The 27,244-nt window shown below is 35.7% G+C and overlaps 1 protein-coding gene across 3 annotated transcripts in view; it reads left to right on the top strand.

Moving 5' to 3' along the window:
* The window catches only part of NUP98 (nucleoporin 98 and 96 precursor), an 86,229-nt gene that overhangs the window by 11,213 nt on the left and 47,772 nt on the right, over window positions 1–27,244 (top strand). The window contains exons 2-12 of one of the 3 annotated variants that reach the window (XM_006064748.3): window positions 1,816–1,910; window positions 2,247–2,348; window positions 2,464–2,640; window positions 4,126–4,265; window positions 5,793–5,900; window positions 6,940–7,120; window positions 8,421–8,581; window positions 8,729–8,866; window positions 10,419–10,482; window positions 17,360–17,452; window positions 23,712–23,852. In XM_006064748.3, coding sequence (XP_006064810.1) covers window positions 1,835–1,910; window positions 2,247–2,348; window positions 2,464–2,640; window positions 4,126–4,265; window positions 5,793–5,900; window positions 6,940–7,120; window positions 8,421–8,581; window positions 8,729–8,866; window positions 10,419–10,482; window positions 17,360–17,452; window positions 23,712–23,852 — 1,381 coding nt within the window. In that variant the 5' untranslated portion in view covers window positions 1,816–1,834. Of the gene's footprint in view, window positions 1–1,815; window positions 1,911–2,246; window positions 2,349–2,463; window positions 2,641–4,125; window positions 4,266–5,792; window positions 5,901–6,939; window positions 7,121–8,420; window positions 8,582–8,728; window positions 8,867–10,418; window positions 10,558–17,359; window positions 17,453–23,711; window positions 23,853–27,244 lie in introns of all 3 variants that reach the window. The other 2 variants (XM_006064746.3, XM_006064747.3) reach the window with 2 other exon arrangements.

Below are 27,244 nucleotides of genomic sequence, written 5' to 3'. Positions count from 1 at the left end.
AATAAGTTGGTCCAGACATCTGACCCCAGCACAACTATCATTTCTGAATGAACTGTTTAGTACTTCCAAGAATTATTTCCCCTGAAAGGGGAGTCACCAGTTGATACGGTAAAGGTCCAGTTCATCACTTTGTGACACCTGATAGATTTGAAAAGGCGGGAAAATTCAACTACATCTTACTGCTGACGGAGAAATGATGGAATGCCTGAAATACAGCCCCCAGTTCCAAGGAAATGCATTAGAATCATTTGAGGAGGCTTTCAAAATACAAATGCCTCCATCCTAATCCTGGACATTTTGGTTTCTGACTTCTGGAATGGGGTATAGGGGGGTGTAGTTAGAAAAACTTGCATCTAATTCTGATGTGGCCCTCTTGAACTACTGGTTTCAGTGAGCTCTGTTTAACTGAAAAAGTTATTAAATTCCTGGATGTTCGAATAAAGAACTAAGTGTTGGAAATTTTTTTCTAGGGAAATATGGAGGGGGGCAGAACGTTGCTTTCTGTATTTATTTCGTCTTTTCCAGTGTTGCACGCAGTGTTGCGGGTGTTAGAATACCAAAGTGCTAATGGGACTCTGGAACATTGTGGGCACACCCCAGCATGTTACATTTAATTCTACTATATGAATGAAGCATATGATTTTACTAGGAGGAAAAAAGTGCTTCATTATGTGTAAATAATAGAAAGGCCATAGTACCTGTCACAATCTAAACAAGCATGATTGTCTTTTCTGAGTTTTAATATTAAAAGTAGTTTACTTAAGGCTTCCCTTGTGGCTCAGCTGGTAAAGAATCAGCCTGCAATGTGGGAGACCTGGGTTTGATCCCTGGGTTGGGAAGATCCCCTGGAGAAGGGAAAGGCTACCCACTCTGGTATTCTGGCCTGGAGAATTCCATGGACTGTCCATGGGGTCTCACAGAGTGGAACACGGCTAAGTGACTTTCACTTTGACTTTTACTCCTTATTTTCTTGTCTGCTGGCAGGTAAGTGGTAGCAGATATTTTAAATTTAAGGAAAATTTGTTGACCGGGGCGGGGCAGGAAGGGTTTACTTTTTTGTAAAACTATACCTTTTCCTTGTTTTCATTCAAATCTAGGGGGAAAAAAACTTTGGCCAATGCATTAAGTGACCATGTACATAGTTTGGATATTTTAGGGGGCTCATTCATGTGAAATGGAGGTTTTGACCAAAAGTTTTCTGTAATATTCCCAAAAGTAGTAGAAGATAGGTAAGCAGGGAACCATAGAGAATAGTGTTAAGAAGTAATCTCAAAAAGAATGTCAGGGTACCAGAATCTCAGGTTTAGAGATGGGAGGAGGTACATAGTTTGAAGAACAATATTACAACATTTATATGCCAAAAAATACAGGGAAAAACTTTTTACAGTGCAAACTACTGAAAATAAAGCCTGACAAAAAATTTAGCTTCTCAGTTTGGGATAACAGAATGTCATTGTAATTTTTAAGGAGTATTCTGCCTAACTTCCTACATGGGGCATACCAAAATAGGGCGTAGTAGACCTGATGTCTTTATTAAAGGGGGGCTTAAGTTTTAAAAAGGTCAAAAAACATTGTTTTAAAGGGATGGTTGTGGGTGTGATATAAGGTTTAATTTCACATTATGGTACTGATTCAATTTAGCTCAGTTTTACGAAGTCTGTTTTATCATATAGAATTTTAGGATATTGAACAAGGTTGAACATTGTGTTACAGTTTGAATAGGCCTAATTAAATTTGTAGAATAATACATTTTCTGAAAAAAATACCACTGCATTTTATGGTCTTTAAAAAGTGATAATTTTTTCTTCTTTCCAGCTTTCTGAAGATTTTGAAGATGTTTAATAAGTCATTTGGAACACCCTTTGGGGGTGGCACTGGTGGCTTTGGCACAACTTCAACATTTGGGCAGAGTAAGTTTTAAAAAATAACAAATGAGGGAGAGAAATCTTAAGCTGTTTTAAGAACAAATCCACTCCAATAGTTTTAGGTAGGAATTAATTTATACTTTGATCTTTATAATAACTTGAAAAATAACCAGGATAAAATCTTGTTAAAATTTTCTAAAACATAGAAATACATTTTGAGTTTTCTTGGTTTTCTGATCCTTAGTAGAATGTACTTACTGTTATTAATTGGCTCTTTTATCAGAAAGTTATAATTTGTTACTAATTTTCAGACCAGGAAATACTTTTTTAAACATTGACCTGGTTTAGATTTTATTTTGATTCTGGAATTTGCTTTATCAGATACTGGATTTGGCACTACTAGTGGAGGGGCATTTGGAACATCTGCATTTGGTTCTAGCAACAATACTGGAGGCCTGTTTGGAAATTCACAGACCAAGCCAGGTAAGGATTTTATTTGGAATACAATTGGTTTATTCATAGCTGGTATAGGATTTCATTTAGTGACTCCAATCTGTGTAACTCTTTTTTTTTTTTTTCCCCCTCTCTCTCTCTCCAGGAGGCTTATTTGGTACCAATTCATTTAGCCAGCCAGCTACCTCCACGAGCACTGGCTTTGGGTTTGGCACATCAACAGGAACATCAAATAGCTTGTTTGGAACTGCAAGCACAGGAACCAGCCTCTTCTCATCCCAAAACAATGCCTTTGCACAAAATAAGCCAACGGGCTTTGGGAGTAAGTAGTAAATCTTTGGACTTCTGCCTCTAACAGTTTGATTTTCTTATTGAATGTGTTCTCTCTTCCCCTTTTCCCTGTGTTCATCCACCCCCTTTTCTCACCAGACAGCAAAAACATGGGGAGAGGAAAACTTCAAAATGTATTGAAAAGTTTAATAGGCTGAAAGGGAAGGGGTTATGTACATCTCTCTCTGAATGGAAGTCTGAGGAGGACTAGTGTTTAAGGAATATGCAGAGGAAGAGGCACCTGATACAGAATGGCCAGAGAATAAGATGAAAGGCCAGGTCAGAGTACTTCATAGGTATCAAGAAGGAAGAATTTCAAGGAAAATGTGTGTAGTCAACCATAATACATATCAGAGGCACCTTCTTCCTTTGTTTCACTTCTGGTTTGAAGAGACTAATGCAGAAATGATAAGTACTGGATGTGACATAGTTATGTCTCCATTCCTTAGCCATGGCCAATTTGTTTAATTGGTGGCTTCTTTCTCTTTAAGTCTAAATGCAGCCCGGGGATACTTCACACAATTCTTTGAGGCAAAAACGTTGCTAGTTGCACAGGTGTGCCCTGTGAATTGATGCCATTCTGCCACTAGTATGGCAGAATGAGTAAGTTAATCAGCTATCATTATTTTATAAAGGGAAAGTTGTTTGAGGGAATGTTGAAATATTTAACCATGATGGTATAAAATGCATTCTAAAATACACATTCAAAAGAGATGTGGCTGTTTACTTTAAACTATGTTTTAGGACATGTTTTTAGAAAAGAAATAGTTGACTGCTTGTGAGAAATCAACATTCCTCTTAACTTGGTATTAGGATTTATTGTATTGGCATATAACTTTGTATTGCTTACTGCTATTTCTGGTACAAAGAAGTCATATTTTATATTTAGAAAAATATATTCCTTATATAGCAGTTACATTCTCTGTTACATAATTATTTAAAACTCAGCTTTAGGGAAAAGTAGATTTACTTCTGTAAATGATCAACATGCCTACTGATTTTTCTAAATTATTTTTCTGGGTGAAATTTTGTATTAACATATGTTTGATTACCCTAATTGGACCATTTGTATGTTTCAATGTTGTGATAAGACATTGTCAGGAAGACAAGTTCATTCAGCATATGGTCTTACCAAGAGAAATGAGATAAAATATTTGATGAAACAGAATACTGTTTCTTTCAGTTTGTTGTGTGAGTATGCCCAAGAAGGACTTTATGGACACTTAGCTGACTAAAAGATTCAGATTTTGTTTTACTTCAGAGTTTTGAGCCTAGAACTAACTGTGTGTGTGTATGTGTATGTGTGTGTGTGTGTGTGTGTGTGTACGTGTACGCGCGCGCACAATATCCATTTGAAAGTACTTGCTTGAGAGATTTGAAAGTAATGCTGCTCTAATGCCACAGCCCAATTCCAAGATAGCTTACAGATTCTTACATTCTTTACTGTTACCGTCCCATTTTTCTTTGTAATTTATAGATTTTGGAACAAGTACCAGCAGTGGGGGACTTTTTGGAACTACAAATACCACCTCTAATCCTTTTGGTAGCACATCTGGCTCTCTCTTTGGGCCAAGTAGTTTTACAGCTGCTCCTACTGGGACTACTATTAAGTTTAACGTAAGTATTTTCCAGTCTTTGTGGAGTATTTTTGTCTCCTGTATATTTTTTTGCAGGATGAATTATAAAATTTCCTCTCTTTCCAATTATGCATAGGTTAGTCTCACTCTTCCTGAAATGTGTTAAGAACAGTATCTGGTAATAGTTGTAAATCCCATGGACAGAGGAGCCTGGCGGGCTACCGTCTGTGGGGTCCCAAAAGAGTCCGGTATGACTTAACAGCTAAATAACAAGACAGGGAAAGTCATGAAACATAAATCTAGATTATAGCTTATATTTGAATTATAATCAAACCAGTTAAATTTGTATTTGTAAGGTTGATTAAAGTAGCTAGTATCAGGAGTTCCCTGATGGCTTAGTGGTTAGGATTCCAGGTTTTCACTGTCATGGCCTGGGTTCAGTCCCTGGTCAGGGAACTGAGATTCTGCAAATCATGCCATGGCCAAAAAGGGAAAAAACTAGTACAAGGTTCAACTTGTATTTACAGAGTTCATAATTGACCTTTGAATGGTCAAAAATTCTTTATAGAAATAAAGAATGATGGGGCAAACAGTAAAAATCATTGAAAGTAAGGACTCTTTAAGGAGCTATATGGTATATCTCAGTATTCTATGTGCCAATTAGAAATAAAATTTTTGTTGCTGAAATGGCAGATTGAGGCAATAGAGTTTAGTGTTTTCTTCAACTTTTTTGAGAGAATTTGGATAGAGAGAATGAAAGATTTTGTTTATGAAAATCTATGGACTACCACTTGATGTAAGATACCACTTGATGTGATTGCTTGGGAGATACTTAGAATAGGCTGGCACTGCAGTTAGCCTAATGGAAATCTGGCAAAAATAGGGATTGGAAAAACTTGTTAAAATTTACTCCAGAAAATAATTTCTTAGGCAAAGTAGTGAATTCATATTGCCAAAGTTAGAATCTTGAATTTAAAGTTAAATGTAAATGATAGTGAAAAATATTGTCTGTTGTCTCTTGGAAAGTACAGTAATTGAGAAAATGTCATTATAAGTAGGAATCTTTAGTTACTAGTACCTTTGCCTCATAAGCTTATAGGAGGAAAAACCAGGCTTCCATATTTCTTAAATCCAACGATAGTCATAAAGCAGACACTTCAGAGCATAATAGGAATTAGAACTCAGAAATAGAGGTTAAATGTATATATTGGGTAAATTGGATAAAGCTTTCCTTATCATATATTATTAAGTATATTTTACTAGATAATTGGATGGCTTGGTTATGGGATTAATCTCTGGGGTTTTTTTTGTTGGTTTTTTTTATTCTCTGAATTTTTGATAGCAGTTACTGAGATTGACTTACGCAATAACCTTAATAAAAGATGAGATTAGAAATGCAGAGTATTTAATCAAGTGCTGTTAAAACTGTCTTGTTCAGTAAAAGACGTAGGGGACTGGTTATAGAGTTCAGTAGTTGAAGAATTGTGTCTGGGAGAGTAGAGTTATAAAGCTTGAACTTAAGCATTTGCTTTAGACTTAACAGATTTACTTTTATCTTCCTTTGCAGCCTCCAACTGGTACTGATACTATGGTTAAAGCTGGAGTTAGCACTAACATCAGTACCAAGCACCAGTGTATTACTGCTATGAAAGAATATGAAAGCAAGTCACTAGAGGTCAGTAAAATGCATTACAGAGTATCACCCTAACCTTTTGATTCTGTTAGGGAGCAGCTTTTTCAAATGTTTCTGATTATGTTTTAGGATTTATGTAAAAAACTAACATCAACTAGTTTTTTTTTAATTAATATATTATTTATGGGTTATTTTAGACAAGGATGATATTCAGCTTGTATGTACCAGTATAGTTTACAAATAGTCTACTCTGATTGGTTCCTCATACTACTCTGGGCAGTGTATGCACATGCATGTGTTTTTAGTAAACTCAGGCAAATTCATAAGTATGTAGCATAGTACATTTTACTAAGTGAATACGTCCATGTAATCAGGCTCCAAATCAAGACACAAATCACTACCAGCATCCCTAATGTCCCCTTTGGCCCTGCCAGAAGTCACAGTCCTCCCAGAGGTTACCACTATTCTGACTGCCCATGTTTTGCCCATTTTTGAACTTTATATAAATCATGTGTGCTCTTAAGTGTGTCTGTCAAGATTGTGAGGTTTATCCATTTTGCATGAGGCTGTTCATTATGGCTGTGTAATTGTTTGTTGTACATTTTAACTGTCATCTCTGATTGTCTTCTGCATCCCAAATTGTGCTTGCTTCTTTGGAGTATACAGAAACACACTTACTTGTGAGACAGAACTCTTAAACTTTGTTGCTTCTTTTCCTAAGTTTTCTGAATTTCTCAGTATCCTCCATCTTTTAATCAGCTAATCTTCACATTTGGGCTGTAAGTAGATAGGATTATTGTCTAAATGAAAGTATTATTGTCTATAAAAGAAAATTAAATTAAGATGTGGTTGGTTGTTTGGCCTGTAGTTTTCATGGTAATTATGGTATGGATTTTAATGTCCATTATATGCTACTGAAAATATTTTTCTATAATTATAATAAGTTATTCCATAGTTTTCTGTTTTTTAAATCATGGTTCCTATTTGAACATAGAAACTGAACACTAAATTCAAATCTTTAGTCTCCTAAATAATTTTTTTGACTGTGAATAGATTTGGAAAATGTTTTCCCTTACTCTAGGAGCTTCGTTTAGAGGATTATCAGGCCAACCGGAAAGGCCCACAGAATCAGGTGGGAGCAGGTACCACGACTGGCTTGTTTGGGTCTTCTCCAGCCACCTCCAGTGCAACAGGACTCTTCAGCTCTTCCACAACGAATTCAGGTTTTGCATATGGTCAGAACAAAACAGCCTTTGGAACTAGTAAGCACTTGACATCATATTTGGCCCTTTTGAGGAGAGATGAACCACTAGAAGTAATACATAATTGTCATTTTTGTGTCTAAGTGCTATGGAGAAAAATGATTCAGGGGTCCTGAAGAATAGGAAATACCTGATATGTCTGTATGGGTGGGGAGAAATAATAGTATTAAGTGTATATGGTTAAGAAGGGCTTCACTGATAGGTGAAGTTTGATCAGTGACCTGTCTGAAGAAGATGAAAGATAAAGCTATACAGAGTTCTGGGGGAATTCCAGCCAGAGGAAACTAGAAGTCTAAAAATCATCTTGCCAAATAGAAGAGAACAAGGGGAGGTACTGGAGGATGTAAGGAACTTCATAGGGCTTTGTAGGCCATTGTCAAGATTTGAATTATTGAGTCTGGAAGCCATTAGAGGGTTCAGGTAAAGCACAAGATTATGAATAAAGGATCATTCTGAAGACTGCTGTATTAAGCATGTTGAATGGGGGCAAGGGTGGAAACAAGTCAGTTAGAAAAGCTGTTGCTCTATCCACATGAAAGGTGATGGTGACTTGAAGAGAAGGGTGATTGGTAAAAATGCCAGATTCTGAAACAAGTTTGAATGTAGAGCTGAGGAGATTTATTTATGGACTGATTTGATGTGGGATATGAAAGAGGGAAGTCTAGGATGGTTACTAAATTACTTTATAGAAGTATTACTTTTGTGAAAGTAATACATATATATGATATAAAATTCAAAAAATACATCACCAAACATCCTTTTTTTACCTCTAGTCACCAGTTTGCCTCTGTAAAAACAAGCAGATATTCTTCTATAGAGATACATATACAAATGAATACATATTTAAGTGGCGTTTGTATTCTTTTCAGTTTTGGTATTCTTTGATTTAGATTAGCCACATATTCATTAAATGCTACTATTGTGTTGTATCCTATGTTGGATACATTGCTATAAAGAGACAGCCCCTGTTTTGAAGAAAAACTTACTCCAACAAGGTTAAAGTACCCAAAGATAAGTGTGTTATCTTTGTAAAAGAGACAAAAAGCTGTCAGCTCACAAAGGAAGATTACTTAGCCCAGACTGGGTTCTTAAGATCAGAGTATTATTGTAGGAATTAGTCTGAACCAAATCTGGAATTAGGTGAAGGAGGATGAAAAATGAAGTGGTTATCCAGTTTGAGTAGTATGAATTTAGGGTAATTTAGGTATGTAATCAATAACAAACTATTGCAGAAACTAGATACTGTGAGGCTTGGCATTCTGCCCAGCCCCCCAACCTTCCCATTTATTTTTTTTGAAAGGTACAACTGGATTTGGAACAAATCCTGGTGGTCTCTTTGGCCAGCAGAATCAAACTACCAGCCTCTTCAGCAAACCATTTGCCCAGCCCACAACCACCCAGACCACTGGTTTTTCCTTTGGTAGTACCAGCACACTAGGACAGCCAAGCACCAACACCATGGTAAGGAAACAGGTCTTATTTGTAGAGCTAAGTAATGAGGCTTCTATATATCTGTCATATAAACTTGGAAAAATGGCAACTATTATTAATATTCTAAAGACAACTGACTATTTTAGGATATCTTGTAATCTAGATCACCTTTTTCAGGGTCTGTTTGGAGTAACTCAAGCCTCACAGCCAGGAGGTCTTTTTGGGACCGCTACAAACACCAGCACTGGGACAGCATTTGGAACAGGAGCTAGTCTCTTTGGGCAGACCAGTACTGGATTTGGTGCTGTTGGTTCGGTAGGTTTTTACAGTTCGCTGTAATCTGAAGATGTATATAAAGTTGCTAAAGGAATTTCTAAGAAAAATTTGTCTTTTGGGAATTTCCATGTGCTCCAGTGGTTAAGACTCGGTTTCACTGCCTGGGGAGGCAGTCCCTTGTGGTAGAACTAAAATCCCATAAGCCACATGGCACAGCCAAAAAAACAAAAAAAAAAACCCACCAAAAAAAAAAAAAAGAATGCTGAATTTAAGAAAAGCAAAATCTGTCTTTCGAGTATTTTGGGGGAGTAATATTGTATGACTTGATACTGATAATAACTGAAAGCTATTTAGTACCCAAAAATAGGTAACTTTATAATTGGTTTATTTTCAGAAACTAGGTTCTTATTGAAACTTCTTTGTTTCTTCTGAACTAACCACTCCCGTTGGTTAAATTGTGGAGTCTAAGTTGAGAGGCTTTTGCCCTTAAAATCAGATCATTTTAAATTCCTGTTTCTAAAAAAAAGAAAAAAATCCTCTTTCTACCTTCTGTTTTGGGTGATAAGTTGGTATCATATTCGTTAGTTATATATTTTTGGTGTTGATCAAGTTACTAAAATTTTATTCATAAGGTTTTCATGCTGCTGGAGGCTTAACTGAATTTTTTTTTCTTTTTACGTCATTTAAGGAAGACATTACTATTTAGGAGTACACTTGACTTAAAAAACAATAGTAAATACCTTTTAAAGAAACTAGGTGTCTATATTATGTGTCCATTACAACAAGCTTTGGACTCTAGTTTTAAAAAAAAAAATCACCAAATCATGTGGTGGTTTTCATGGAGATTGAAATCTGTTATATCTTATTTGAGGTGAGAAATTGAGAAAATTATCTTTAAAAAATGCTTCAGAAAGTTCTTATTTTTTTAACAACTTTATTGGGGTATAATCCACTTGCCGTACAATTCACCCTTTTGAAGTTTAAAATTCTGTGGTTTCTAGCTTATTCACAGATTGTGCAACTATCACCATAATCAATTTTAGAACATATTTGTCACCCTAAAAAGAAATGTCATCCCCATTAATAGTCACTTCTCATCTTCCCCAGTCAGTTCAGATCAACTGTGTGTGTATTTACCTATTCTGTATATTTCCTGTAAATGGAATCACATCTTTGGTGACTGATTTCTTTTACTTAGCATAATGTTTTCAAGGTTCATCCATGTTTTAGCTTGTTTAAATTTTTTACTGTAACTTGCTGCTGGCATATTCAGTACATGATAACATTTTTGTTACCAGGTAAAAAATAATTTGATTGCCTTGTTACTTTTTTTTTTTTTCTTTGTCTCACTGAAATACTATGTTTGGTGAGGCGTTATCATTAATTTCTCAGGCTAGGAGCATTCTGTTTTGTTAATCTTGCTCAGATTAGATATTTTTCTAAGAACCGTTATTCATACCTTTTTCATAAAAATTATGACATCTTCTCTCCCTTACCACAGACCCAGTCCAGTATACCTGATTTATCTATTTACTATTTAGAGTATGTGTTACATACTACTTAAAATTTTCCTGTATTGTGTTCTTTTTAGACCCTGTTTGGAAATAACAAGCTTACTTCGTTTGGAACCAGCACAACCAGTGCTCCTTCATTTGGTACAACCAGTGGCGGGCTCTTTGGTAACAAACCAACCCTGACTTTAGGAACCAATACAAACACTTCCAATTTTGGTACATACAAAAAGCAGGTTTGACTCTCTTAAAGTTACACTGACTATACCACACATCATTCTCCTGATTCATATTATTGGGAATATTTTAAAATTCGCAGGTAAGCTCTGGCTTGATAGGAGATTACCAGATGGAAAAGCTTAAACTCAAGGACTTGGGTTAAGATGCCTGGAAGAGATACAAATTGCCTTAACTTACATTCTTTGACTCCCTGCTTTGGATAAAATGGAATATTTAATGGATGCAGTAGAGGTATCTTGCAGAATGTTGGTTCTCTGATGGAGGTAGATTATTTTCAAAATAAGAAAATATTTTCGTTGGATTACCTCATCAATAATTGAGAAACAAAAAGTGAAACACATTTGGTTGAGATAACACATTGTTTTAGACCAAGTTCTTTCACATAGGAAGGTAGTGAACACATGAGATTTGATGATCCTTTTTAAACTTTTTGTTGTTGTTTTGTGTTTTGTTGTTTTTTTGAGATTTGATGATTCTTATTGAAAGTTGAAGCCTTTCTGATTTGAGGGATTGTTCAGTAGTTTTCCTATAGTTGGCAAAAATGTTTTATTTTGAATACATATTCATTGGAAAAAAAATTGGACAATAGCAGGTAAGATTGAATGACAGAAAAACAAACTTTAAACTACTCTTCAGAGATATGCTGGAAATTTTTTAATTTGTTTAATAGAAACTTTATTATTTTAACTGTAACTATCTAAGTAAGTTTTCAAATAGATTCACCATATTTTGAGTTAAATATAGAAAGTTCATTTCATTACCAAAGGAAATAGTGATTGAAACACTTCTTTAAAGTATTTCATGTACCAGACATAACATTAGGCTCTGGATATCTAGTGGGAGATGAGTACAAGCATATCGTTATTTGCTTTAAGTCAGCAGTTAAATTTTTTCAGTGAGTTTTTTAAATGATCTTGTATTGGAAAAAGAGGCTGCATTAAATATCCACTGGAATGGTATATGTTTTCATAGAAAGAGGAGCTATGTGAAGGGGATAGATAAATCTTTGTCAGGTACCAGTTCTTAATGTATTAATATTTGATTTGATTTTTATAACCCCTTTCATTGTTATAAAGTGAAGTGTGAAGAGTGAAGTTGTTCATTCACTCCTAGTAATGCTTATCATTCTACGTATAGACATTCTACCTTTTTGTCTGTACTCTATGAAAGAATGGTCTTAAGACAGTGGACTTGGTTAGCATGGATATCAGTTTTGTGTATTTGTTTCTTATCTATGAAATAAGATGAGAAAGATACTTAAGGGTTAAATCAGTGTTTTTCAGCCTTTTTAAATCACTGTCACTCCCTTTTCCCCAGGGCTCTTTTGTAGACCTTTTTCCCCAGGGATCCTTTGTAGACCTTTTTCATGCTCACCTCATGAAATTTTAATACCTCGTATATTCTGTGTTATTTGTTTATGTACTGTGGCTCTTTGGAAGACCATAAACCATTTTTAATTGATGATAATTGCTTTACAATATTATGTTGGTTTCTGCCATACAACAACTTGAATCAGTTGTAGCCCTCCCTCTTGAACCTCCCTCCCACTCCAACTGCATAAACTATTTTATCTATGATTTTTTTCTCCCCCTTAAGAGGTAATTTTGTTCCCTTTGAAAATGATTGTTTTTTTGGTAGCACTATTGATGTTCCGAATTAAATATATCTTCTATCTGACAAGGTATTTGTGTAGACTACTTGATTTGGAAATGAAAACTCTCATCTTTATTTGATGTGCCTCACTAACTTATGTGCTGAATTGTCCTTTTTTTTTTTTTTTTTAATCCTTAATGCTGACCTAGTGCCTGGCATAGAGTAGGTGCCCACTAAGAGTTTATTAATGAATAAGCCCTGAGAGGAAAGACTCCCAAGAAATACAGATTGCAGGGTAACAGGTTTTGTTTTACTCTTGGGTGAACTTAATCATTCCATTACCACCCTAGAGGGATCCAGATCTAAGTGAGACTTTCTTTGATATTCCTCTTGTCTTGGGAAGCTGTCAATTTGATGTTGTGTGCAGAGATATTCTTCTGATTTGGAAATAAGTCATATAACAAATCTGGAAATGGAATAAGGTTGCACAAAGATTTGTTGCATTGTTATATCATTGTTCGTTGCATGTTACCCAGTATGGGATTGTGTTTCATTATGGTAATGATAAATCCAGAGTTTAAAAGTTTGGAATACTTGCTACAATTGATGTTGCCACACTCTTAAGTCATTCTTTAGAGTCATCTGTTCCTTTTCTTAGTAATTATTCCTAACAAGGACTAGTTTAAGATTGAGTATATGACAGTGTCAGTTTCTGAATGAAAGGAATAGTTAAAGGAGAGAAATTACAGGCAGGATGTCAGCACTGGTGAGCAAGTTAGGTTGAAGATCTTTTGAGTATTGATCTTTTGAGTGTTCAGTTTAGTTCAGTCGCTCAGTTGTGTCCGACTCTTTGCGACCCCATGAACCGCAGCATGCCAGGCCTCCCTGTCCATCAACTCCTGGAGCTTTGAGTAAATTATTGGTTATTCATGCTACATGGGTAAGGTTTGAGTTATTTGTACATAAACATCTGATCTTTTTTAAGCTTTTAAAAAAATTGATACATAGACATTACATTTCAGATGTTTAATGTAATAGTCAAATATTTGTATATATTGTGAAATGTTTACCACAGTGAGTCTAAGTAACATCTATCATCAATAGAAATTTTTTCTCATGATGAAAATTCTAAGATCTCCTATTCTCTTCAGTTCAGTCGCTCAGTCGTGTCCAACTCTTTGCACCTCCATGAACTGCAGCACACCAGGCCTCCCTGTCCATCACCAACTCCCAGAGTTTACTCAGACTCATGTCCATTGAGTCAGTGATGCCATCCAACCATCTCATCCTCTGTCATCCCCTTCTCCTCCCACCTTCAGTCTTTCCCAGCATCAGGGTCTTTTCCAATGAGTCAGTTCTTCACATCAGGTGGCCAAAGTATTGGAGTTTCAGCTTCAGCATCAGTCCTTTCAATGAATATTTAGGACTGATTTCCTTTAGGAAATCCAGGGCTCCTTTAGGATGGTTTAATCTCCCTGTAGTCCAAGGGACTCTCAAGAGTCTTCTCCAACACCACAGTTCAAAAGCATCCATTCTTCGGCACTCAGCTTTCTTTATAGTCCAACTCTAACATCCATACATGACTACTGGAAAAGCCATATATACCTACCCTGTTAGCAATTTTCACATATGCAGTGCAGTATTTTTAACTATAGTCAGCATGCTATGCCTTAAAATCCCAGGAGTTATTTTATAGCTCTAAGTTTGCCCCTTTTGACTCTCCTTCACCAATTTTGCCTATCACCCACCCTCTGCCTCTGGCAACCACTTATCTATTCTCTGTATTGGTGAGCTTATTTTTGTTGGTGGTGATTTTGTTTTTTAAGATTCCACAAATAAGTGAGAACACTTGTCTTTGTCTTGTGTCACTTATTTATATTTGATTTTCTTTGCCTTGCTTAATTCACGTAGCATTATGCCCATAAGGTCTCTCCATTTTACACAGATGCAAAGTTTTCTTTGTATTTTGTGGCTAAACAATATTTTGTTACACATATATACCATGTTTTCTTTACCCATTCATCCACTGATATGCACTTAGGTTGCTTCCATATCTTGGCTATAGTAAATAATGCTGCTGTGAATATTGAGGTACATATTTGTTTTCAAATTAGTGTTTTCGTTTTCTTTGGGTATATACCCAGGAGTGGAATTGCTGAATTGTATGGTAGTTCTATTTTTAATTTTTTGAGAACCTTCCATACTATACTGTTTTCCATCATGGCTGCACCATACATTCCCACCAACATTGTAGGAAGGGTCCCCCTTTTCTCCACAATCTCACCAGCACTTACTTTTTTTTTTATTGTATGATTTCATTTATATAAAATGTTCAGAATAGGCAAATCCATAGAGACAACATAGATTGCTGCTTGCCCTGGGGTTAGTGGGGGTGTTGAGGGGATATGAAGAGCAGCTGCTAATGGGTACTGTACTAGGTCAGATAGCACCCCCCCACCCCTAATTTAGAACAGAAATGTTCTAAAATCGATCGTGGTGATTTTGCACATCTTTGTGGATATAGTAAAAACTAAAAATGTACTAAAGTGTACATTTTAAATGGATTAATTTTTTGGTGTGTGAATTACATCTCAATAAAGTTGTTATTAAAAATATTTAAAGCTATAAAAAAATACCGAAGAACGAACAAGGTCCTTGAATAATCCCAACACAGAGAACTTCCACTTTCAGTTACTATATTAGAGTGTGAAGAGGTTAAGAGTTAAATACTGCTGCTGCTGCTAAGTCGCTTCAGACGTGTCTGACTCTCTGCGACCCCATAGACGGCAGCCCACCAGGCTCCCCCGTCCCTGGGATTCTCCAGGCAAGAACACTGGAGTGGGTTGCCATTTCCTTCTCCTCACAAGCACTTATTATTTGTTGTCTTTTTAGGTAGTAGTCGTTTTGACAACGGTGAGGTGATGTCATTGGCTTTGATTTGCATTTCACTGGTGGTTAGCTATGTTAAGCATCTTTTCATGTACCTGTTGGTCATCTGTATGTAGTATTTAGAAAGACGTCTGTTCCTGTCCTCATTGCATTTTTTTAATTGGATTTTTTGCCATTAAGTTGTGTGAATTCTTTATGTAGTTTTGAATTTTAGCCATTTATCATATATATGATGTGCAAATATTTTCTCCCATTCAGTAGATTGCCTTTTCATTTTGTTGTAGTTTCCTTTGCTGTGCAGAAGCTTTTTAGTTATAGTCCCACTTATTTATTTTTCTTCTGTTGCCTTTGCTTGTAGTGGCAGATCCAAGAATCATGACCAAGGCAGATATAGAGGAATTTACCCCCTATGCTTCCTTCTAGGAGTTTTATGATTTCAGATCTTGTGTTCAGGTCTTTAATCCGTTTTGTTTATGGTGTAAGATAATGGTCCAGTTTTATTCTCTTATGTGTGGTTGTCCAGTTTTCCCAGTGCCATTGGTTGAAGAAACTGTCCTTTCTCCATTGTGTTCTTGGCTCTTCTGTTGTAAATTAACTGATTGTTGATAAATTGTTCTTAATTTTAACTTAAAGTTGTTTTGAAATAACTGAGTTGATAAACCTTTGTCAGTGAGAATCTGTGGAAATGTGTGGTATAAACAGTGTAAGTTGGGACTTATTTCCCTCCTTGTGGGTTTGAGGTAGTTCACAAGTATCTTGTTTTCTGCTGTTTATGGGACTGGAAGATCTTTTTTGGTAAAATTTTAACTCAGGAAAACAACATCTCCAATACATATTCTGGTTGTTTTGTTTTGTTTTTCTTTAAAGAAAATTGATTGTGCTTGAGCAGGCAGTACTCCATTTTTGTGGCATAGCTATTAAGACAATTGAAAAGATTTAATGAATGCATGAATTAAATATATTTGAAGTATGTCAGATTACTTGCTTGGATTTTTAAATGACATTAGAAATGTTTTTAAAAAACTTTTAAATTAAAAGTTTTTTTTTTAACTTTTTAAAAAGTTTTAAATTAAACTTTTTAAAAAAGTTTAAACTTTTTTTCGTTGCATTTTTAATTTAGATGTAAATTCAAAACTGACATGACACAGTAAAATATTCTTAGTTGGTGATACTGATATATATTCCAAAACACTTTTTTCTAATGTGTTTTGAACTTGTTCACCTCCATGATACCTTTATAAAAGACTTCAAATGTTTCATAAGCAGATCTTGCTGGCTAGTGGTTAGTTTTTCCCTCTTATCAAAAGAAATTAATGGTATGTTCATTAGCTGTTTTGTCGATGTTTAGCTCCAAAAGGAACACAGAAGGTGTGGACATAAGTGAACAAAGGAGAAATAATAGCAGCAGAGGTGTGATATGTACATGTCGTTTTGGGAAGACCTGTGGATTTTAGAAGGGAATCACAGGATTTTCTTTAAACAGTGGGTCTCAGTGAAAGAATGGTTTGGTTCAGCTCTCCATCACCTCTGATAATGAAATAATTCAACTCAAAGTTATTCATAGATATTATTCATTATCTCTTTTTGACTGTTAGCTAGCTGAGTTCTTGCGTGCTCCTATAAGCTGATTGAAATTGACACCATTAAAGCTTCTCAATGTGTGATTACAGCCACACATTACTATCCATACAAGGTCCATCTGTTCAAAACAGAGCCTGCTGTAGAGATTTTTATAGGTAATCTTAGCGAGAATCTTTAGGTTCAGTGAAGTGTCTTGGTTGACTGTCTTATTTTTCAGTGAAAATTTGAGGGAATTATTTTTCTTCTTCTATTAATTAAGCATGAAGCATAGAATGGAGGCTTTGAGAGGACTTTTCTCGTGGTCCAGGGATGTGGGTTTGATCTGTGGTCAGGGAACTAAGAATCCCACATGTCAAGCTACAACTGAGACCTGAGGCAGCCAAATAAATTAACTAAATTTAAAAAGAACAATGGAGGCTTTGAGTCTTACAAAGGGAATGTTCCCCAAGCTCAAGCACAATCACTTTGCTTTAATATCAGGTATTATCCTATACTGAATTAAGTCTAAAATGTAATTAAGTAAATAGGAAGACTGGGGTCTATTTATGGTTATCAAAAAAAATTTTTAACTTAAATTAGCCTGCCATTTAAGATTTCTAAATGCCAGAAAATGAAAGGATGCAAAACTTACGGTCAGACTGCTTTGTTTTAAATTCCCTTGTACAGGAAATTGAGAATTGTGTTAAAGTACAGTCTACTCACTCTTGTGTCCTCCTAGGATTCGGCACAAATACCAGTGGGAATAGTATTTTTGGAAGTAAACCAGGACCTGGCACTCTGGGGACTGGGCTTGGCGCAGGATTTGGAACAGGTAAGGGATTGTACCAGGAGACTCAGCAAGTGACACAACTTGGCTTTCCAACTGCTGGAACTTAAGCCTTTCGTTTCATCATATGTATGAAAATAAGAGGCCTATAGATTTTCATTTTCACAAACAGATTTATAAAACATTCCCATATGCTTTATTTACCGGGCTTTAAAACACTGGCTCATTTATCTTAGAAGCTGAATATTCATTCCTTTTCTACAAAATGTTCTCTGATAGTCCTGGTCTCCCTGGGATTTTCAGTACTTAATGTGAGACCTGTCAGTATGATGACAAGTCCCTGAGACCCTGAACTGTTAGTTAAGTAAGCTTTATTACCCTAATAATAATGCAGCAGTAAGAGCACATGCTGAAATAATTAATATATAGATTAAGGTTTTGCAAGGTCTGTGCATGCTTTTCCATTCTTCTCACTTTGTTATAGAGCTAAAATGTCAAGCCTTTGTCTCCATTCCTGCCATTGATAATTGTTTTTCAATGCCTTTGAAGACGTTGTTCCTTCTACCTGCCCAGCTGTTTTAAACAGTTGGAGAGGGTGATGGTCATAAAATGAGTAAGTGCTTACAGGGTGATTTAAGCATATAGTTTTGTCTACTTCCCCAATTCATCTGACCATAGGTGAGTCACTTAGTTGCAAATCATGTATTTCTGTGGTCTCTACTTCTATTGTCCAGTTATCTGTCATCTCCTTGTTAATAGAACCTCATTTTGTACTCTGAACTGTTTCCCTTTGTTTTCTTTTTAAAATAAAAGATATAAGGTATTAAAAAGTCAGTAACAGAAGTAACATGAAAAGCCCACACTTTTCAATAGTGAAGTAACAGCTATTGAATGTTTGGCATGTATATTGTCAGACTTCTTTATATACACTTTTCATATATGTGTATACACACATGTATGTTTGTATGCTGTATGTGTTTGATATAGAGAATTTTTGTGATATTCTTGAAAGGAAGCCATGTCCTATACCAGTGTTTTTTAAACCAAAGGCTGAGATATATCAGGTGATATAATATTAATGTAGTTGATTGCAACCAGCATTCTTTAAAATGAACTAGAATTTTAAAATCATTGTATATTGCAAGGTTAAATATTGATTTAACTTTTAGTTTTATATATGTATGTGTTTTGGGTCTCAGTGTGTTTCATATTATGTGCTGTGGTCAAAAATGTTTCAAACTGAAAGCAGCTTCCTTATTCTGTATTGTTTGTTTCTTTCTTTTTTTTTTTTTCATTTCCCATGACATTTTGGGCATATATTTTTCTTTGGATTGGTATATGTAGATCTAACTCATTTCTTTAAAAATAAGTATTAAGTGTTCCATTGTATACATATATATACACACACACACACACACACACAACACATGAGTAGTTACATGTACCATAATTTGTTTGACTTTTCTCCTGTTGATGGTCATTTGAATTATTTGATTTTATTAGCAGTGAGGTAGTGAAGATCTGTGTTATGTAATTTTGTGTATGGTAGTGTTACTCTAGGATTGAATTGGGAATTGTCAGAAGAGACACATATTTTTGAATTTTGGTCAGTCTTGCTAATCTTAATTTGCCTTCCACAAAGAATGCCAGTTTGCATTTTTGCTCATATTTTATAAAAATGCTCCCTTTTTCATACACTTTCCATGTTGTTTGTTTTCTTCATCTTTGTGTGAATGATAGTGAAAGGTGGTTCTAATTTGCACTGTGCTGATTACCAGTGAGGGATACCTTTGTGTATGTTTACTGGCTGTTTGCATCTTTCAGTTCTCTATTTATATTTGATCTTTGTTTACTGTTGATAATGTTTTATATATTGTGGATATTAAATCTTTTTGGTTGTATGGAAAACTTTTTGAGCTTTTGAGCTTACTCAAATTCCACAACATATATTTTGCAAGAAATGAAAACTGAAAATCTGTGGGGTTTTGTACAATGTGTTCCTTAAACTTAAGCAGAATATAACTTCTGACATCAGTGTTCTTGTCTAATCCCAGAGGAAAGGTTAGCTTTAGTGTGGGCTTTTTCAAGGTAGTTTTGACTCTAGTTTATGAACTTTAAACCTAAGCTTGGGTAAGGTGCTACTCCAATGTCTGTTACCAGATATTTCCACTCTGTCTTTATTGTTTAATTTTTTGTTTATGGTATCTTAATGTACCAGTTTTATTTTTATGTGGTCAAAAGTTGTCATTCTCTCCACTTTGGTTTCTGGGTCTTGCAGACTATGATTTGCAGTACTTTATTCTGTAGTACAAGATTATAAAGTGGTCTAAAAGTCTTTTCTTGATGCTGTTGTCTTCTGTTCCACAGTAATGTAATATCTCAGTCTTTTTCTTTGTTTGAATATATTTGGTTTTCCTTGAACAGTTGAGCCTCACAGACAGTGAATCTTATTTTCATTGCTGTTACATAGTCCTAATTGATGCCTTGCCCATAGAAACTAAAAACCAAATACAATCAATAAAGAACTTTACACCCCTAATCATAGCACCAGTAGATGATGTAGGGAAAGAAGAGTTGTGATCACTGAGTACACACTATTGAAATTCTTTGATGATTACATCTGCTAAAGCAGGCTTTTGTCTTTGAGAGGAATGTGTCTAGACACTATTAGGTATGCGTACCCTCATTAGTGAATTCTGCATTGCATGATATCACAATTAGAATAACATTGTAGCTATGGACTATGTTTTAGGGAAAGTGAAAGTTACTCAGTTGTGTCTGAGTCTTTGCAACCCCATGGACTATATATAGTCCATGTAATTCTCCAGGCCAGAATACTGGAGTGGGTAGCCTGTCCCTTCTCCTGCGGATCTTCCCAACACAGGAATCAAACTGGGGTCTCCTGCATTACAGGCAGATTCTTTAACAACTGAGCTATCAGCTATCATATCAGCAGTTGGAAATGTTCTTTACCAACATTTCCCATGTTTGAAGGAAACATTAAGCCTTGACTGTGTGGATCACAATAAATTGTGGAAAATTCTTAAAGAGATGGGAATACCAGACCACCTTACCTGCCTCCCAAGAAGCCTGTATATAGGTCAGGAAACAACAGTTAAAACTGGACATGGAACGACAGACTGGTTCCAAATTGGGAAAGGAGTACGTCAAAGTTGTATATTGTCACCCTGCTTATTTAACTTATATGCTGAGTACATCATGCGAAATGCTGGGCTGGATGAAGTGCAAGCTGGAATCAAAGCTTACCAGGAGAAATATCAATAACCTCAGATATTCAGATGACACCACCCTTATGGCAGAAAGTGAAGAAGAACTAAAGAGCCTCTTGATGAATGTGAAAGAGGAGAGTGAAACAGTTGCTTTAAAACTCAACATTTAAAAAACTAAGATTGTGGCATCCTGTCCTATCACTTCATGGCTAATAGATGGGGAAACAATGGAAACAGCGAGAGACTTTATTTTTGATGGCTCCAAGATCACTGCAGATGGTGACTGCAGCCATGAAATTAAAAGACGCTTGCTCCTTGGAAGAAAAGCTATGACCAACCTAGACAGCATATTAAAAAACAGAGATATTACTTTGCTGAAAAAGGTCTGTCTAGTCAAAGCTGTGGTTTTTCCAGTGGTCATGTATGGATGTGAGAGTTGGACTGTTAAGGAAGGTGAGCACCAAAGAATTGATGCTTTTGAACTGTGGTATTGAAGAAGACTCTTGAGAGTCCCTTGGACTGCAAGGAGATCCAATCAGCCCATCCTAAAGGAAATCAGTCCTGAATATTCATTGGAAGGACTGATGCTGAAGCTGAAAATCCAATACTTTGGCCACCTGATGCGAAGAACTGACTGCTTAGAAAAGACCCTGATGCTGGGAAAGATTGAAGGCAGGAGGAGAAGGGGATGACAGAGCGTGAGATGGTTGGATGGCATTACCAACTTGATGGGCATAAGTTTGAGCAAACACCAGGAGTTGGTGATGGACAGGGAAGCCTGGCGTGCTGCAGTTCATGGGGTCGCAAAGAGTTGGACGTGACTGAACAACTGAACTCAGCTAGCTAAATGGGTATTCTTATATAGCTTCTTGCTTTGAGTGATAGAGCTTCAAACTCACTCCTCAACAGAAGTACATTTTCATGTAACTTAGGCGTTTGGGTACTTCATGACTAGTAGGCTGTAGAAACCTTAAATGTCCAAATACATAAATTTTTTGTACACTTAGATTTAAGTGACCAGTCAGTATAAAATGTTATAGTATTCTTTGACATGAATTTTTTTTTCTCCCAGTGTGCTCAGATTAAGGAACACTCATTAAATTATGGGTGGGTCCATTTCTTGTTTCACAGGGATAGTAACTGTTTCACTGGGATATCAGTAGTATGCCATTTTCTTGGTAATTGCTTATTAATATTACTAAGGAGTTTTAGTGTTTAATATTTTCCATGAAGTAGTGATAAGTTTAAAGGGGTGTGTGTGTTTTAGTCGTTCAGTTGTGTTCGACTCTTTGCGACCCCTGGAGTGTAGCCTGCCAGGCCCCTCTATCCATAGAATTCTCCAGGCAAGAATAGTGGAGTGGGTTGCCATTACCTTCTCCAGGGGATCTTCCCGACCCAGGAATCAAACCCACTCTCCTACTATGTGGGATTTAGTAAAGTTTGTTAGACTAAGATATACAAAATAATCTACCCAAAGCTAATATGTTCTGACATTCTTATATATATAATTACATTCTGACATTCATTAGAAGGTCTCAAAGGAATATATTTTTACTTATTCCTTGAGCATACTTGGAGTTTTTAAGAACACTGTTACCATGGTGCCCCCAGTATATCTTCCTTATGATTCCTACAACAAATCAGGAATATGACACATTTCATAAATTGACACTATCCCATCAGAGTATCCCTCAACTTGTGTAAGTCCTTTAATTATGCATTTTTATTATTTTGTAGGCTTTATTGAAATACAGTGATTTTTAGACTGTTTCCTGATTCTTCCTTCAGGGCTAATGCAAATACACACCCATCCAGAACAGAAATTTTTATCCATTTTATATATTCAGGTTTTATCTAAGCTTTTATTTAGGGGTAAGGAGGTGTTTGTTACCTGGGGGGGTGGGTAGGGGAAGAATCCTGAAATGTTTGCTGTAAGCTATGTCCTTTGAAGGAATAATATATTTTTAGTTTTTCTTCGGATTTTCACCAATTTCTAATGGGTTAAGTCTTATTCCCTGTTTCAAAACTGGGTTTTTAAAGATGAAATAATCCCATTGCTGTATTGTTATCTTCTTAACATTATTAATGAGGTTGAACAGTTAGAGAATGTTTTGTTCATTTTGGAGTCACCCTCATTAATTTATATTGTATGCTTCTCTGTGTAAAACTGCCTGTCCTTTTTTCTGGTTGCATCTCACAGCTGTTTCCATTCGATATTTTTGATATCCCAAGTAAATATGTTTGAAGTGATTTTCCTGGTAAACCATATCTCTGTAAGGAAGCATTGATATGTTGAAAGGAACTTCAGATCTTCCAAATTGCCAATAACTGTAACTTTTTTGAGAGTGGCAGGCTAGTGGAAAAGTACCTTTGATTTATGCCAATAGCTTATTAAAAAACTGAATTCTCCCCATTTTACACTTTAAAATCACTATCAACAACACAGTTCATAAACACGATTCATTAGGCTTTAATTGGTTCAGTTGAATGTTTTGATTTGCAGATGCTGAAATTTAAGGAGAAATGACAATTTTAAAAATTCTTTACAAATCTGTTTTTACTATACAGTAGCAGTTAAGAGCCCTGGCTGATTGTCAGATGCATTGAGGTTTGAACTTTGGTTTCACCACTTACAACATTTGTGACTTTGAACTAATTTATTAAACCTTCCATTTTCTCTCCTGGAAAATGGGGATAATAGTTCCTATTTCAGATTTGTAAAGGTTAAATGATATGATAGTAGCTAATATTTAGTGGATGTTAGTCTCTACCAGATTCCTAAATGCTTAATATATATGTATTATTTTAATCTTAGGATAAATATCTAAGTTATGTATTATCTCATGTTATAGTTGAGGAAGCTGAAGCACAGAGAGGTTAAGTATTTTGCCTCTGACATATCTATCTCAGAACAGTGCCTGGCATATAGGTAGCATTTACTGTATTAGCTTTTTTTGTTGAAATGTGTGGTTATTATGAAGTTTCCAAATGTATTATATTTTTAAGTAACTGACCTCTGACATAACATTCAAAGGATCCTCTGTGGCGCTTTTTCTTTCCTCTTGTCTCCATAGCTCTTGGTGCTGGACAGGCATCTTTGTTTGGGAACAACCAACCTAAGCTCGGAGGGCCCCTTGGTACAGGAGCCTTTGGGGCCCCTGGATTTAATACAACGACAGCCACTTTGGGCTTTGGAGCCCCCCAGGCCCCAGTAGGTAAGTGTCAGTCACTTTAGAAGGTTTTTCACGGTTTATTTCTTGCTAATACTTAACTTGCTGACTTGAATTTCCATGCTACCCTCTTCCGTCCTTCCTTAAGCTGTACATACATACAAGTCATAAAACAATCATGTAATGTGGAAGGACTTAACAATAGATCCTGGTTTTGCCTGCTTCCTCACTTCTAGTCTTACGCCCCCAAAGAAACCACTTTTGTTGCAGCTTTTAATTGATCTGGTGTATAAATAAATTCATATCTGTAAGTGATGTGTTTATATTGCTGTATTTTGCTTAAGTCTACATATATTCAACTTGTTAATGATAGATGAGAATGTAACTCACTGATCCACCTCTGTTCTGTATTCACTTCTCCCAGTATATCTATGTGTACTGAATTCCTGAAGTTTTATCTATTAAAGTTTTTCGTATTTCATTCATTTGAATATCCCCTCCCAGTTTTTGTGATGTCTGCCTGCCACTTTATTATTATTTCTAACTTAAAATTAACTTACTTTGTGAGTTACACATCTTGTTGTTTTTTTTTTTTTTATTTTAATTGTCGATTTCCTTTTGTTTCTTTATTTTTTTATTTTCTTGGCCACACAGTGTAGCATGTGGGATCTTAGTTCCCTGACCAGGTATTGAACCTGCATCCCTTGCATTGGAACCTCAGAGTCTTAACCACTAGACCATCAGGGAAGTCCCTTAAATACCTTATTTTAAAGAAAATTATGTTTTACCAAAAATAAGAAACTGATATCACCTGGCAGATATGGAGTAACTGAGATGGATGAAGGAGAGGTATAATCCTCATGTTGCACATTTTGAGAAGCCTTTGCAAATTTAAGCTATGTCCCTACATACTTTTCTTAGTCTGTCAACTAGGAGATAGTATTTCTTGAGTCTCCATGATCAAGTAAGGCTAATAGTACCCTTCCTTACCCTTCTTTTTCTCTCATTTCTTTGCCCTTTTTATATTTTTGTATTAATAAAGTACTTTCTCCTAATACTTCCTGTCTTCTTTTCTTTGAGGAAAGAATAAAAGTTGTAAAGGAACACAGCATTTTATTATAACTATGAAAACATTGCTACTTAGCCACATAAGTTATTCTCATACAGCTATTTATTTCTCCTGGAACTTCTAATTATTTTTTTTTCCTTGTGTTACTCACCCATATCGCCTTACATTAGTCCACATTGTTAAGGGTGGTACCAGAATTCTTTTACCTCATTCTTTAGTCTCTCTGTCCTGTAGCAATATGAACTCTGTTTACTACCTAGGCCTTCAGCATTGCTCTGGGATAGTCCCTTCACATCTACTCACTGGAAACTGATATGTCTTGGATATAGGTTTTTTCTCTTTATTTCCTAAATTTTCTGGAATGTATCTTCAAGTTAAAGTTATATGAAAGATAAACTTTGACTGCTTACAGTTCTGAAAACATCTTCATTTGTTCCATACACTTATTATGAAACTCTGGTGTGAAAGTAATTCACCCTCAGAATTTTGACTGTATTTCTTGAGTTAACCGTTATTGGTAAGTTTCCTGCCTTTCTGAAACTTGTTCCCCCCACCCCCACAAACGTTTAGGATTGTCTCTTCTGAAATTTCTGTGATTTGCTTATACCTTTTCCTTTTTTTTTTTTGGCCACACTGTGAGTCTTGTGGCATCTTAGTTCCCCAACCAGGTTTCAAACGTGGGCCCCAGTAGTGAGGATGCCGAGTCCTAACCACTGGACTGCCAGAGAATTCACAGACCTTTTCTGTCCTAATGTTTGATTTTTTTTTTTAACTCTTGTTTCTACTTTCTACAAGATTTTTTATTGTCTTCTGAATCATCTTTTTGGATTTTTATTGTTTTTCTCATTCTCTGAAAGTTCCTTCTTTTAAGCATCCTGTTCTTGGATGCAGTTTTTCATTAAAACTCTGATTAGGAAAATGACAGGGTAGAGTAGTTGTTTTGTATATATACTTTGTATTGATTATTTTTTCACAGTCTCACTTTCTCAAATGTAGTATTCTTAAATCACTAGGCTTTCTGGGATTAAGGCAGAAAGTCCCCATTTTGACTATTATCCAAGATACAGTTTACTTTCTTTTTCTTTATCACTGTCTCCACTTCTTTCCCTAAACATTTGTTATGTTTTCTCATCTGTTCATTTACACCTTCCTATTCTTTGTCATTATGTGTTATGTAGATAAGTTACTTTGTTTTAACCATAGATTTTAATTAGGTCTGTGAAGGTACTAGAGGTTAATTAGAACTCTTAATTTCTGTGTGAAAAATTAAAGTCAGTTTTATCATTAAAAGATATTTAAGTTTCATTTCTTTTCCTTCGTTTTTATTTCAGTAAGAGGTAGCACAAATATCATAACCTGCTATTTTTACTTTGATAGCTTTTGATTGGTTTTTTAATAATCCATCTTTTCCCAAAGCCAATTAAAAGTTCCTGACATGAATTTGATATTGTAGTTACATATAGTAGTGTTACGGCCCATTTAAATGTAGGTATTTTGATTTAGAATGCATATCTTTTGCATCACAGGATATGAAAGGTGCTTTAGAGCTTGTTGGAGTCTCTTACTTAAAAGCCTCAGCTGTGGTGGCTTCTTTACATGTCAGTCCAGTACATTGTTCAGGTTGTTTAGAAACCAAAACCTGCCTTTTTAGAGTTTCAACTCAGTGGTTCTACTTTTAGAGTGGGAAATGGAAATCCCATGGACAGAGGAGCCTAGAGGGGTTCTACTTTTACCTCCTAAATCCAAGCAAGATCAGTCTCCTACAGTTTCTTTGTGGTAACCCTATTGCCTTTCTTTCAATTAAAGTATCAATTTCTTCTGTTCTCAGAAAACTTGATTTTTAATCCTTCTATCTCTTTAATCATTTGATCATAATGTGGTTTTTTCAGCATGTTTTCAACGTTTATGACCAGAACTGACTATAACACCAATCAGTGGTAGCTTCACTAATGCTTATGTTTGCTTGTTCTCTTATTCTTGCTAACTAATCAGCTCTTTACCCCACTCCAGTACTCTTGCCTGGAAAATCCCATGGATGGAGGAGCCTAGTGGGCTGCAATCCATGGGGTTGCTAAAGAGTCAGACACGACTGAGCGACTTTACTTTCACTTTTCACTTTCATGCACTGGAGAAGGAAATGGCAACCCACTCCAGTGTTCTTGCCTGGAGAATCCCAGGGACGGGGGAGCCTGGTGGGCTGCTATCTATGGGGTTGCACAGAGTTGGACATGACTGAAGCGACTTAGCAGCAGCAATCAGCTCTTTTCTGTATTTGAAATAATCTAGTTAACATAGAGTGGATTTTATATTTAAACATACAGAAATAAAGATATCCTTGCACACATTCCTAATTACGTTTGGATTAGTT

This window comes from Bubalus bubalis, chromosome 16, assembly GCF_019923935.1.
Source record: "Bubalus bubalis isolate 160015118507 breed Murrah chromosome 16, NDDB_SH_1, whole genome shotgun sequence".
NCBI lineage: Eukaryota > Metazoa > Chordata > Mammalia > Artiodactyla > Bovidae > Bubalus > Bubalus bubalis.
The sequence above is the reverse complement of the archived record's forward strand: the minus strand, read 5'-3'. Positions and strand labels throughout refer to the sequence as shown.